Source organism: Cygnus atratus, chromosome 13, assembly GCF_013377495.2.
Source record: "Cygnus atratus isolate AKBS03 ecotype Queensland, Australia chromosome 13, CAtr_DNAZoo_HiC_assembly, whole genome shotgun sequence".
In the NCBI taxonomy this organism is placed as follows: domain Eukaryota; kingdom Metazoa; phylum Chordata; class Aves; order Anseriformes; family Anatidae; genus Cygnus; species Cygnus atratus.
The window spans coordinates 19,690,428-19,704,445 of record NC_066374.1 but is presented as its reverse complement, the minus strand read 5'-3'; the positions used below and the strand labels follow the sequence as shown (position 1 = coordinate 19,704,445).

The window sequence follows — 14,018 nt, the reverse complement described above, 5'->3', positions numbered from 1 at the left end:
TCTGACATTACAGAAAAATTCTAGTAGTAATTTTAAGACATTTGCAAAGAGTAAGAATATTTGTATTGAGTACTTCAGTGTTTCCTTTACCTTGAATACACTGAATGTGTCCATCTTCAGTTGTAATTGTAAATGTTTCACCTGGGTTTACCTGCACAAGAATAACCTGTAAAAAGCAAAATATAAAGCAGTTGGGTTTTTGTTTATTTATTTTTTTAATTTTAAAGATTAATTAGAGGAAAAATGCAACCATTTTATTTATACCTACATGTTTGATTAGAATGAAAGAGGTTCTGACAGCCTTAAGAGATTAAAAGACAAATTGAGGCAGAATGAAATTTCCTCCTACTTTGATATAAATTACTACCAGCAGTGCTTCCACTGATACACCTGAAATAATCAAGTATTTATTTTCTCTATTTTCCACGCTGCTGTATATTCTTTTTTCTGAATCAATAAATGACCTGTTATTCACTTTGCTTTCTGAGTTTTGCCTACGAGAATACTTCAGTCCCAGAGCTAAACTGGCACAAATCAGGACTACACAAAAAGAAAAAGATGTTTTGTGAAAAAAGCAGCCACGTTTTCTCATTGATGGCATATTGGTATGTATTTTGACAACGTATTTCCTCATGTTATCAGCTAATTTAACGGAAGCATAAGGTTCTTTGGGAGTGAAAGAAGAGTGGATGAGGTGGTAAAGCAGATCATGCCTACCACCTCCACTCTACAGCTCCTGAAAGATCAGATGTATTTTCTCATGTCTGTGTGATCCTGCAGCTAACGAAACGCAACTAACAGCGAGGGTCACCGAGTCAATTTGAACAAGAGCATATTCACTGTCGCATAAATCAGGGTGGACATCTGCCAGAATTATTCCTCTGGCAGTCCAGATTATCAATTCACTTGTGCTGGTCCAGACAAACTATCACCTCATTCTACCACAGCACGTGCATAAGACTTATTGTAAAATTTTGGCAACCACGCTTCAGTTTTACCGTCACATTGATAACTTCACTGTAAGAACTTTACAGTGAGATTCCACCGTATTGCAGGTCTAATTCTTTAGTACAACAGGGGGGTTGGCCGCGTAAAAACAGCAAAGTTACACAGTCAAAATTCCACCCTGGTGATGGTCAGCACAAAGACATTCGATCTAAAAATTGAAATAAAATACATTTGTAAATGTATTTTAGAATACAAAAGAACACCAACCCCACTCCGGTGAGTTCGTGGTATGAGAAATAATTCTACTCTGGGTAGGTAGCTTGCTTCTGGACAGTTATATTTATTATGGCTCCACAAGGAGGACAGAAGAAGGTAATATTTTTTTAAAAGCCATAACCGAAACACTGAAATGCAGCTCTGTCATTTCAGTGTACTAGTAACTACGTAACTTTACTAAAATTCTAGAAGTAAAGAAAGAGATGCAATGTTACTTCTTTTTTTTTTTTTAAACAAAACTGGCAATAAAGGGCTGGGAATTTGCCAGAGCACAAAGAAGAAGGAAAAACAAGGTCTGCATTAAAGTACAGCTGCTGGGGAGGGACACACTAGTAGGGGACAGGACTCCCCAGGCACGTATTAAACCTCACAGCCAGTCTCATCTCCATGGACAGGAAAATTCAGAGGCAGGAAAGGAATCCTTTCAGAAATTCAGAGCCTCTGCACAGGTCAGAGCTTCGGAAGAAGTTCAACGAACTGAAGTTCAGGAAGCTATTAACTGAACTCAGTGAAAAGAATCACAAGTGGTGTAATCACAGGACTGCGGAGCAGTTCAGAGACTGGAATTTCAGGAATGCATAGGGCAGTGTCTTGGAGGAATGACTCACTCTAATTAATGAAGCAAAAGGAGTTCCATCTACCTTCCATCAAGGAAAATTTCCAGGAAGCTCGAGTGTTTCTATAGCCGGCCTAAGCGAAGCTGGAGGCCAGAGTAGTGCTAGCAGTCCCAGTAATGTCAACACCCTCAGGTGTCCCACATACCCATTTCAGAACTAATGGGATCAACACAGTTTGAAAGCTCTTTCAAAGCACTGGTCAGGGTTTTGCTTTTAGCTATTTTTCACACACCTTCCACTGCTGAAGTTTTTTTTTTTCAGAACAAGAATTCCTTCCAGAAAATTTCCAAGTAACTTTATGTGAAACGAAACTGATGAACTGGATGCTGCATCTGACTGAAGTGACTTGTGGAATGGCACAAATTTTATTTCTGAAGAGAAAAACACTGTGTAATACTTTATAATTAGCCTACCCTCTGTGGCTCTGGCAAAAAGTAATTAAAAATCTGCATTAATAAATTAATACTCTACTTGAAAGCAAGTTTGTGGCTCAGCAGTCTCTCCCCTCTACAAGGAAGTGCAGCAAATGAGCAGCAAGCGTATTTGTTATGTGACTGAAGGATGGCAACGTGATGTAGCTGTTTATATGCAGATGTGCTAGAAACGTTGGCACACTAAATGAAATGACATTCCCACCCCTGAGACAGATGCACCTATGTTCAATTGACAGACTTACTTATTACTTTCAAAATAACTCAATTACAAGTCTTGGAGACTATCAGTTTTCAAGTCTACTCTTCAAATATCATTTTCCTGTGCATCCCCAAATTTTTATTTTATTTTTTAAAACTGCACCCAACTGCAAACAGCCTCCACTAGGTTCTCAAGACTTCAACGAGGGTCCCCTTTTGGGTCACTCACAGCACGCTATTATTCTACACATTGATCTATGCAAAGACATACTACACAAAAACAGCTCTGGAGCTGGTCTCCAATTAGACCTACTTGCCTATTTTGCTTGTGCAACATGAAACATTAGCTACTGAATAATCTCACAGCTGGTCAGTGTCTAAAATTTCACGTTGCTAATGCTAGAACTTCAGAACTAGTTTAGATATTTTATAGCTGTACTTATTTCAAGACACAGTCATTACTGCCAGATACTTAAAGTTATATATTGATCAGAATAAAGGAATGGGCAATTTCATCCCCTGCTTCGACAAGTTGACTGTTTAACTCCAGCTAAATAAAGCCTTCAAATTTATGTTTTCTTTTGTTATTCCTGCCAACAAATAGACAGACGGCTATTTAAACAAACAAACAAAACCCCCTCTTCTCTCCTACAATGTTTGTAGCTGCTGGAGCTGGGGAAAGATGCTTCTTAAATCAAGATCCAGTGTTAAAACATCAGGATGTCTGTAATATTTCTGAACACACACTGAAAATCTACCTCCAAAGAAGTGGAAGACAACTCAGCACTTGTAGTACAAGGCAATTAACTTTTATCTCCAAGCAGTAAATTCACTTCAAGTTTACTAACAACTTGAACAAGCTTGTACTTCAGTCAAATAATTTTACTTTCAATTTGTCTGTATTTCTAATCATAGCAGGTACTTCTGAAGGCTTGTGTCCAATAAAATTCTAAAGTTTCAACTAAGTATACTCAGGTTTCTCCAGTGCACTGTAATTATTAATGAAGGTTCTTAGTATCAGGAAACCAGAGGTCTTCTTTCCTCTCCTCTACATTCCCCCATAACAGACTTCTCAGTTTAGAGCACTGCAGCCACTTTCTAATACTTATAACTTTACATGAGCTTTAAAAAGAGCCTTCACAGCCTTAGTTTTCTTAAATATTAAATCCAGATAATAGATTTCCGTCTATTCTTTTTATTTTTTAGTTTAATTTTAAAGCACTTCCATGAGTATAAAACATTCCTTTCAATTCACAATCTTTTCATACTTCCACTACAGCAGCGTTGAATGATTTTCTTCCTCTGCATAGTTAGCACTTCTATTTTATTGCCAACATCAGTGCTGAGAACTACATGCTTTTCACAGAATCCTAGAATGGTTCAGGTTGGAAGGGACCTTAAAGACCATCCAGTTCCAACCCCCCTGCGTGGGCAGGGACATCTCCCACTAGATCAGGTTGCTCAAGGCCCCATCCCAACATGGCCTTGAACACTTCCAGGGAGGGGGCAACTTTCTAAATTAGTACCACAGTTGTTTTATTTTGCCTCTTCTTCTTTCAAGTATCATACAAGTTGTACAGAGAGTTGTTTTTCTATCTGTTCTGTTTTCTACAATGTGTTTGAATGTCAACCTCCCTACTACCACCGCAGGCACAGTATGACACGAGCTGTATGAAAATGCAACAGATTTACTTGCCTGTTGTATGCTGTCCCCATTAACCATATGAGGTAGAAGCGGCACTTCATTCAATATAGGCGTAGCTTCCAATGGAGGCGGCTGGTCGGCCATCATGTCTGAAAACCATTCATTGACAATTGCTCACGTTAACCACCTGCTAAAACAAAAGACAGTGCCAATGTTAGATTTAAACCTTCCCCCTTTCCCAAATAATTGTACTTTTCAAATACTGCGTTTAAGAAATACATATCTTTCTTCTAAAAAGGCAGTCTTTAAATACGTATCATGCATAGCTCATTCAACACTGCCACAAGTGATGAAATCAGCACACAGGTGATGCAACAAAAGCATAGTTTACACTTATGGAGCACCTTATTCTTAAAACTTGGAGTTACAATTTCCAAACTGGTTATAACTCAATTTTTAGGCCAAATAATTCACATACTACACATATATTTCAGTCCCTGTGGTGATTAAAAAACCTGCAATTTCTCCAATGTTGCAACATGTCGTTAATACAGAATTCTGACACGGTGAAAGCAAAGCTTAAGGTAACACAAGAGAGAGTAGAGTACTTTGTACAAAAGTCTTTAAGTGATGGAGAAATGCAAATGGAAAAGTGCTGCACAGTTTTGGGCTTCTAGTGAATAATCCATAATTGCAATAAGGCAAAATATAATGCAACTGTTAATTGATTTTTGGTGTATAGTTAATTCAGCATCCATAAAAAAACACAAGATAACAGACTACAGGAAATACTAACATTTCCTTCTTCCTTCCCATTACCTCCTATAACCCAGACAGAAGACCAAAATGCATTTAGGATACTCCAATTGAATTAAAAAGCAAAACATAAGAACAAAACAGAAAAACACCATCCCACCTGTGCATGAACCAAGTCAGTCTATATACTACTGCTACATCCTTGTTCAGTTCTCTATAGCCGGTATGGAAATGAAAGTATTTGGAAAAAAACAAAACAAAACAAAACTGATTAATTCTGTACTTGTGGTCTGTATCTTCAGCAGACTAGCAACAGTGGGAAAAATACAGCTGGACTTTCATAATTTCTGCTGGTGTTAACTCATATTATCCAGAAAGGGTCTGTAATAAAGGTTGCATTTCAAGATTTCTCCTGTATTAGCACTGCAAGGTAAAGAGGCTGGTAGCATGCAATAGCAAAAACACATTCTTCCTTGTTTGCAAGAGCATCTCAAAATAACTGATACAATTGCACAGCCACAAAAGACAGCATAATAAAATACCCACCGCTGCCAAGGAACCTAGCTTAATTCTGCATACCAACTGTTTTCCGGGTCTGCTCCAGTAACACAATTTTAAGAGACCAAAGAGACAGATGCAAGGGCTCGATGTGACTTCCAAAGTTTAAATTTGTATCAGGTTTGTCCTAAATATACCTAACTACCTTAGCATGTTATTTACTTCCTGAATAGAATAATCTTCTGCCTTATTTGCCAGATTTTGAATTACCACTGCCAAGGAAACAGGCTCATCTGATTATATGCAACTATTTCACTTAAAAATATCTGTACAGTAACGCTGCCAGTCAGTATGCTAAAATTACGGCCGTAGTTTCTTCTTCTACAGCTCTTCTATTTTTAGAGGTTTATAGTTAAGTCTCAAGAGAAATTGCTTCCATAATAGGAATTCAGTATACACAAGCTGGTTGAAAATACGTTGTTTTATTTTATGTACGTTAAATATATAAAATACATGTGTGTGTGTGTGCACAGTATCAATTTCTTTCATTTAAAAACCTCAAAGACGACAGAAATCAGCACTTAATATAAAGGGGAAAACCCTTCATCAAAAAGCAACTAAATCTGCATTCAGATGTTCAGCTAACCAAAACAACCAGCTGTCGAAAAACGTGTTCTGAAACAAGCCCTAATGCCACCTGCAGCTTTAAATAACCGTTCCGTTTCTGCCCATGTCTCCCACTTGGCTCAGGGCAATTCTCTGAGGCTCCGTCCGCCCTGGCGAGCCGTGCAGCGCAGCTCCTACAACACCCACGTGCCTTTCAGCATCCCGACTCCACAGGTAGCAGGCACATTTTCACCTACACACACACACCTCCTACTTGCTTCATGCTGTAACTTCGGATGTTTCACACCAAGAACTTCCTCTTGAAATACTCGAAACAAATGTTTTCATATGGTTACTGACAATCTCCAAAAACAGTGAATACTATTTCATGGCAAGTAGCAATCTCCATACGTTAAGAGAAAATGGAAGTACTAGCGTAAATGAAACCGTTTCAATAACCCTTGGGCAGTTTCAGCTGACTCAGAAAGCCAACACCTTACTGTACAGCTGGGCTCAGATGGCTGCAAGTGACAGCACATGAACAGCAAAGAGGCACATCCCACTGCATACAGCTTTTTATTATCATTTTTATTTGCAAAGTCCCTCGTTTTTTTCTTGTTTTGTTTTCTTTTTTAAGAGCACAGCTTCATTCCTTGAGAATACTGATAAAGGAGCAACAAAACACACAGCTGCTCTCAAAGGCACTGCTTCTGCTGTTTAAAGGGAACGGGACTCAACCCCAGCATGTTTAACAGCTAAAACTTTTCGATGGAATTAAAGCACACCCAAACATGATATCAACAGGTTAACCTCCCAAAAGTCTCCATTTCATCCAAGGAAGCAGGTGGCATTTGGGTAAAAGAGAATCCCTGAGAAGTTATTACATAGTCAGCACAATTTCCTGAAAAACAAACCAAAGAAGTAGAAATGCATCTTGAAAAGCCGTTACCCACACCTCCTCTGCTGCTAACTTAGCAGCAAGGCATCCAGCCCTGCTGTCCTCCACAGTAAAAGAAGGGAGTGTCCAGAGGAGGGCTATGAAGATGGTGAAGGGTCTGGAGGGGAAGGTGTGTGAGGAGTGGCTGAGGTCCCTGGGTTTGTTCAGCCCAGAGCAGAGCAGGCCGAGGGGAGGCCTCATGGCGGCCTGCAGCTCCCTCGCGAGGGGAGCGGAGGGGCAGGCGCTGAGCTCTGCTCTCTGGGGACAGCGACGGGACCTGAGGGAACGGCATGGAGCTGGGACAGGGGAGGGTCAGGCTGGGTGTTAGGAAAAGGTTCTGCACCCAGAGGTGGTCGGGCACTGGGACAGGCTCCCCAGGGCAGCAGTCACGGCATCGAGCTGCTGGAGTTCAAGAAGCGTTTGGACAGTGCTCTCAAACATAGAGTCTGATTTTTGGGTGGTGCTGTGTGGAGCCAACGGTCCTTGCAGGTCCCTTCCAACTTGGGTTATTCTGTGACTAGCTCAGCCCCACAACACTTAACACAAAAGTAGCAGGAGGGTAAGTAACGCTGCATGGCTGCTGTGAAGGGTGGAGGACAAGTGATGCAGGTGGAGGACAAGCACTGCATGGGCACAAGGGCAGATCTGAGAATCACAAACTGATCTCCAGCCACAACTCCCATGGCCAATGTGCTACCAAATCAATACTCACAGTTCCCCTCCAACTCTGCCACTGTCCCCAGGCATTCTCTGGGCTCTTGGTTTTACCCAGAACCCAAGACAAGTCAGCTTGGACAGACAAATCCAGCTAGTGAGCCGAGTGTGGCCCAAAGGAGGAAGAATTGCCTGCAGGTAGAACTGAACCAAAAACCATCTCTGGCCACCTCTGAGGGCTGGTCACTTCTATCTTGGTAAGAAATGCTCAGACAGCTATTTTCCAGGGTCTGTTCTTGGCAGTGAGACATTTTAAGTTTATCATCACTACGAGCTATCCAAGTGGGCAGTGAGGAAAAAACCAAATAAACAAAAGCATCTGCACTAAAAATTCAGTGTTTATACTAAAAATAAACTAATATGCAGAATCTAAAGTTATGGATTAAAAAAACAAAAATCCTTTCTGGAAGTATCAGGAACTAGACAAATTTTGTCATTTTCCACATTTCAAAGAATATACTAATAGTGAATCATTATATAAGAATCAAGAACGGAATTTAGAGATGCATCTTCTGGAACTCTGTCATCATGCCTTGCATCTTTTTTGAGTCAGCATGGAGTTAAATAGATTAATTTTTAGAAAGGTTATGTTTTGTAAGGGTACTTCTTGCCTGATTCATTTCTTTACAGGGGTTTCTAGTATGCATCAGCTAAAGGTCATTCCCCACCCTTGTTTGGCCTGGAGGATGGATTAAAGCCCATATAGCACGGTGGTCATTAAAAAGCAGCATCAGGACCAACCATCTCAGAAACACCCCTTCAAGAAAGGTAGCTCAAGAAAAAAAACATCTAAAATTCTGAAATATTTTAATCTTACAAAGCTAATAGAATATATATTAAAATTTAACATACAGCAGGGTGTACATTCAGCAACTTGCCTGAATTCATTCTAATATCTCAGTTTGGAATACAAATAAGTGAAAAGATGGAAAAGTGTGCATTAGCAATTGAATTTGCTTCAATACTCTGTAGTAATCATTGACATATAGTTGAATAAATGTAATCAATTTGTTACACTGAAGACTCACATTTGTTTCTGTATTAATTGGATTTGGCTGGATGGCCTCAGCCAGAGTTGCGGACGATTGCTCTATGTCAAGGTGGAAGCTGGTGACAAGTGGTGGCCCTCTGGGCTCTTGGGAAGTGTTTTGCCCATGGCAGGGGGTGGCACTGGGTGGGCTTTGAGGTCCCTTCCAACTCCTGCCATTCTGTGATCCTAAGATGAATGTTACTTTGTTCTAATACCTACAAATATCATTTACCAGACTTCCAGGAATATTAGTTCATATGAAAGTCTTGAAAGATGGATTTCAAATTACTTAATACTAACAGACTTTTGCTATATCTGGGTATGACAAAATAGAATATTAAGGCTTTTTAAAACAAATAAAACCAGCTCATATTTTAGAAGTATACTCTGAGAAGCACTGAGTAATTCAACACTGTGTTAATGTAATATGGTTAATCATGTTAACCATATTAAAAAAAAATGCAGTATTTTCCACTGACAGCCTTGCACTACAAAGGCTTCTAAGAAAAACAGAAAATCTTAATGACTAGCCTTCCAGAAAACAATTACAGTATACAGCGGCTGTGCCTGACCTCACTTCCTGACATAGTAAAAACGCAGAGGCTCTGCAAGACTGAAACATTGGCCTTCCCTTTTCTCCAGCCCAAATTCTTCTCCACCAGTGCTGCAATCATCCTGGAGCCCGTCCAGCTGCTGAGGATCCACACTGAACTGTGTTCATTGATTCCTGCCTACTCCCATCTGAAGTCACCGCCTCTGTGATAAAGCAGGGCCCTTATTTACATAAAAATAACTATTGTGCTTGCCACACAGCAAAGCACAGGTAGCTAACTGGTCTTTAGGATATGCGATATTCATTCCTTAAGTCTGGGAAACATCAGGGATTTTCACGAGACATTTTGAAAATTAAATTTCAAATAGTTTCAAATCAGAACGTGAAAGAAATATGCAATTCCAGTATATTGGGGTAGCTATTAACAACAGCTTATGTATACAGAGGTGGCAATTAACAAAAGCTTACTAAACCTAACAGAAATAATGCTTACTGCATATTAGGTTTACAAATGCTCATTTAGCCATTTGCCAGTGTGCAGCTTGGAATGAGGTGCCACCTCCAACTCACGCCGTCACCTCCATCTGAACGATGCAACAGAAAACTTCAAAACTGGAACAGCAAGTGGAAACATTTTTCTCTACAAAGGCACCACTTCCATCTCATCACAAATTTTGGAACAGTTACCAGGAAACACCAACAGCACATCAACAATTTTACAGGCTTTTTTTTTTTTAAAGCAGTAACAATGAATTTGCAGTTATGTACAGGGTTCATAAAAATGAAGAAAAGGTTGTATATTTATTAAATGTTTTTTAGAACTCTGCACAAAATAAAAACTTCACATATTGAAAAATATTTTTATTGGAATTATATGCTTTAATCACACTCATAGAATGAGATTTATTGTGCAAATGTGTAGCAGTGTTATATACTTATAAAGTCTTAGAAATCCTGTTATTTCACGTTAAAATATTATCCTAGTATTTTAAAAATTTCTCTCCAGAAAGGCCTCATACATACACTAACGTATACTAAATGCAGGAAGAGAACACTGTGGGAAGAAATGGGTCAGCTTCATTCCGCTTTCCAGAGAAGAAACTGAACAGATTTCATAAATAGTAAGAAAGTTTATAAGCCCACACATAAGATATCACAAAGACTGTATTTTTATCAGAGTAAGTGGTGGATTTAATATGAGAAAGTTTCCTATTTCAAGGACCTTATTAATTAAATGGAGCTTTTTTTTTTAAATACAGTAAGCCTGAAGTAGAAAGAACAATGTATCCGAGACCAAAGAGGAAGTCTGACGGTCAGCAAGAAATTTAGCTCAGACTTCCTGATTTCTAGGTTCGCTGCCTCATGCAACCTTCTAGTCTGAGCAAAAGTTTGTGTCATTGCAGGAAGTAAACTACTATTATACTGCTATTTATTTAAAACACTATTGTATCAAAACCAAAAGCCTTAATTATATTTTCTGTATTAATGTAATTAATAATCATTGTTTTATATATATTATTATACTTTTATATGTTACGTAGTGTATATTTATTTCCACTAAGTGGGGGAAAAATCCTCTTTACAAGCAACATATTTTGTTAATTACTTTTACATTTGGAAAATAGTATCGTATAGAACTAGATCTGCGGACACACATATATGAAGTTCATGCACTCTGATACAAAGCAAATGCTGAGATACTTCCATGCCTCACACTCCAGACTCTTGCAAACTAAGAGTTACGGATGTTTTAAATACTCTCCAGCCTGTCAAAGTTTGCATCCATGATCTCTAAAGGCTGTTAAAAAGAACAAAATACACAAACAAACAAAGTCCCCAACCTCAGGCTAAGGAATAACCTCGTCAAAAAGATCAAACCTGATTTATGAATTTTAAAACTAACCCCTCCAGATCTGAAATGTATGCCCCATGCAAATTTGAGGTAGGAAACATTTAGGAAAAAAAAAAAGATACAAGCTACCTTCTCCCACCCAAGTTTTTCAAATAAACAGTACTAACAAGGTGTTTAAGATATCATCCCAATCCTAAAATAGTTCTCCTCTGCCACAGGACCACACATGAGACATTCTAGGTGGATCGGTTTACTTTCAGCAAGATTAAGGGAGTGAGAGACCTAACAGAATCAGGCTTAACAGAAGCTCAGTTACAATTTTAGCTCTGAAGAGACCACCATCACTCCATAACAGTCATCTGTTCAAAACTAAATATATGTTTTGATTAAAATGTTGGGAATAATTTATAACGACACCCCAGTGAATTTGTCTGCACCATCCTGCGTGAAGTCTGGCTTCCATCCAGGAGGGCACCACAACTTTGATACTGAAAACTCTTCATGACTTACCCTACAAACGTGCTCGCTCAGACATTTTTAATACTTAGGGCAGTGAAAAAAACGATGTAATTTTGACCTAGGTACGAGCAATTTTGACCTAGGTAAGGCTTTTATATCATAAAACAATAAGAATGCCAACAAATCACCCACCCAGCTCCACAGTACGTGGTTTCAGCACGCTGCATCAAATGTTTTCTTCTGGAAACTCTTCAAATCTTTTTTTACGTTGATGCCTGAAAAAGTGACAACACCTAAACTGCTGCGGATGCCCTGGTAGGGAACTACTTGCTTTACATGTGGAAAAAGATGCGAATCCCCTAACCTCAGCATTTCACTGCCATCACCCAAGAAGTGTTTCTGCTTAGGTCCACATCCAAAGTGACAACTGTAAAAATTGTGTCGCTGGAGAGCTTTCAAAGGCAGGGCCGGGACTACCTGAAGAGGCCACAGATAGGTAGAGGTAGCTCTACAGAGACCCAAACATTTCCCTGTGTTTCCCAGAAACTTTCACTGTTCCTTAAATGCTTATTCCCAAGCAGTGCTAATGGTTTCCATGGTAAAACATAGAAGTGACTATAAACCTTGTACCAGCCCGGCTAGTCCTCCAGCCCTCACCAAGCCATCTGAGGATCAGACACACGAGGCCGGTTGCCAGAAGGACCGCGAGCAGCATCCCAAAAGCTGCAGAAAGCCAGCTGGCTCCTGCGACCACTGACAAGAAGGACCCATGGAGGGGGGAAGCTCAAGGTGTAAATGCTCTGTATGAGAGCAGGGGAGAAAAGGCAATCAGCAAATTAGGGGACACTTTTTTTTTTGCTAACAATAATTAAGTTAAGTATTAATGCCCACCTCTCAGGGTACTCTAAGACCTGACTGCCCACAGAAATCATCACTGAAGGAATATTAAGATCATATTAATATTATATGGGGAGTCCTCATGTCACAGCCACCAAAAAAAAACCCTCCCTAAAACCAGAGAAACAGCAGATACAGCAGACCAAGACACATGGGAACTCTGCCACGAGTGACAGGATCAATTTTCATCCTCCCTTAACAATCCGGATCAGGTTCCTGATGCAACAGTGCCAGGAAAGCAATAAAAAAAAAAATGCTTCCCTCCACCCTCTAATAAAAACTATACAACCGACTGCTTTATATCCTGATCTTCATGTCTTAAGATTTCAGAGCCCCCTGTTCCATGAAGGAAAGAAAGCAAAAGCACCTGAAGGGCAGCGCTCACCCTACAGGGCCACAGCCCCGTCCCACTGCGGGCAGAGCCCCCAGCTGCTCTCCAGGAGACAAACCCCACCATTACGAACTGCCACCACAGGAGAAAGTACCTGCCGACACTCACAATGTATTAGATTTGACTTGATTTGACTGTTATTTAACAATATGCTCATTGATCATGCTATAATTTTCCTAATTATTGATTTTTGAGGCCTATCGAGTTTGCGTTTACAGTTTCTATGAGGCAAACACTGCACTGCTTTTAGGTATTTTCCTTTACTGTTTTAGTTGGTTTACATTTTCTATCTTATCGCCAGCAAAGCAGGCTCATATCCTAAGCACTTTTGTGCTGCTTCCGAAGTGGCCAGCCCCGTCAAACGAAAGCCAGGAGTTCCTGAAAGGTCCCACTCCTGCTCCCAGAAGTGCTCAAGGACAGAGCCCGTAAAGCATTTCATTCTTATTCCAACTTCAAGAAAGGAACGGGATTCAGATATTTTTCAGCTGTATCTGTGCAGTTAAAAAAAACAACAAACAACTGAAGTCAGAAGCAAAACTGACTGCTGCTTTCCACTGGCCGGGAAGATGAGATGTTCTGGCAGAAGCTAAGCTGCTCGTTTTAACGCCCCGAAGCTGAACAAAGCATGACATTTTCAGGCTTATGTGAAAAAGCCTCTAATAACTGCAACATAATAACATAATTTTCTAAATGTGAAACTGTGTCCCCTCAATTTCAAAACATTGGTCAGGTTGTTCAGGCCCTGATGCAAACCAGTTTATTTACCTATTAACAACCGACCACTGAAACGCTATACCCAAACGTCTAAGTGACTTTAGAGTTATGGAAGTAGCATACAACATGGTCCACTGAAAAACAAATGCATGAGCCAGGAAAACTTCTGATCAGAGTCACAAGAAGTAGAGCATGTCTTTGAAATGAAAATTTGATTAAAAAAACACCATGAGAAATGAAAACCCTAAAAAGGGAACAAAAGTAATGACAGCATCCGTACAGGACTCACGGTGCGGTCATAATGTTACCAGTGGTAAAGAACAGCTGGAAAATTAATATGGCACTTCTCTGAAAAAAAATACACACAGCTGTAGAAAGACAACAGTACACTCTTAAAAGCACAGGCCCTATTATGTACCTGAAAACAGGAGAAACTGTTCCACACCTTGATGATAAGCAGTAAGAGCCACAGAGAAACCATCAGTCCCCCCCA

At 39.8% G+C, this 14,018-nt stretch overlaps 1 protein-coding gene across 2 annotated transcripts in view; it reads right to left on the bottom strand.

The window, feature by feature from the left end:
• LOC118245319 (fibronectin type-III domain-containing protein 3a-like) overlaps positions 1–14,018 on the bottom strand; it is a 45,893-nt gene that overhangs the window by 23,605 nt on the left and 8,270 nt on the right. Inside the window, exons 3-4 of one of the 2 annotated variants that reach the window (XM_035541375.1) lie at positions 4,170–4,305; positions 91–166 (exon numbers count right to left, since the gene is read on the bottom strand). In XM_035541375.1, the coding sequence (XP_035397268.1) occupies positions 91–166; positions 4,170–4,265 (172 nt within the window). In that variant the 5' untranslated portion in view covers positions 4,266–4,305. Of the gene's footprint in view, positions 1–90; positions 167–4,169; positions 4,309–14,018 lie in introns of both variants that reach the window. The other variant, XM_035541374.1, reaches the window with a different exon arrangement.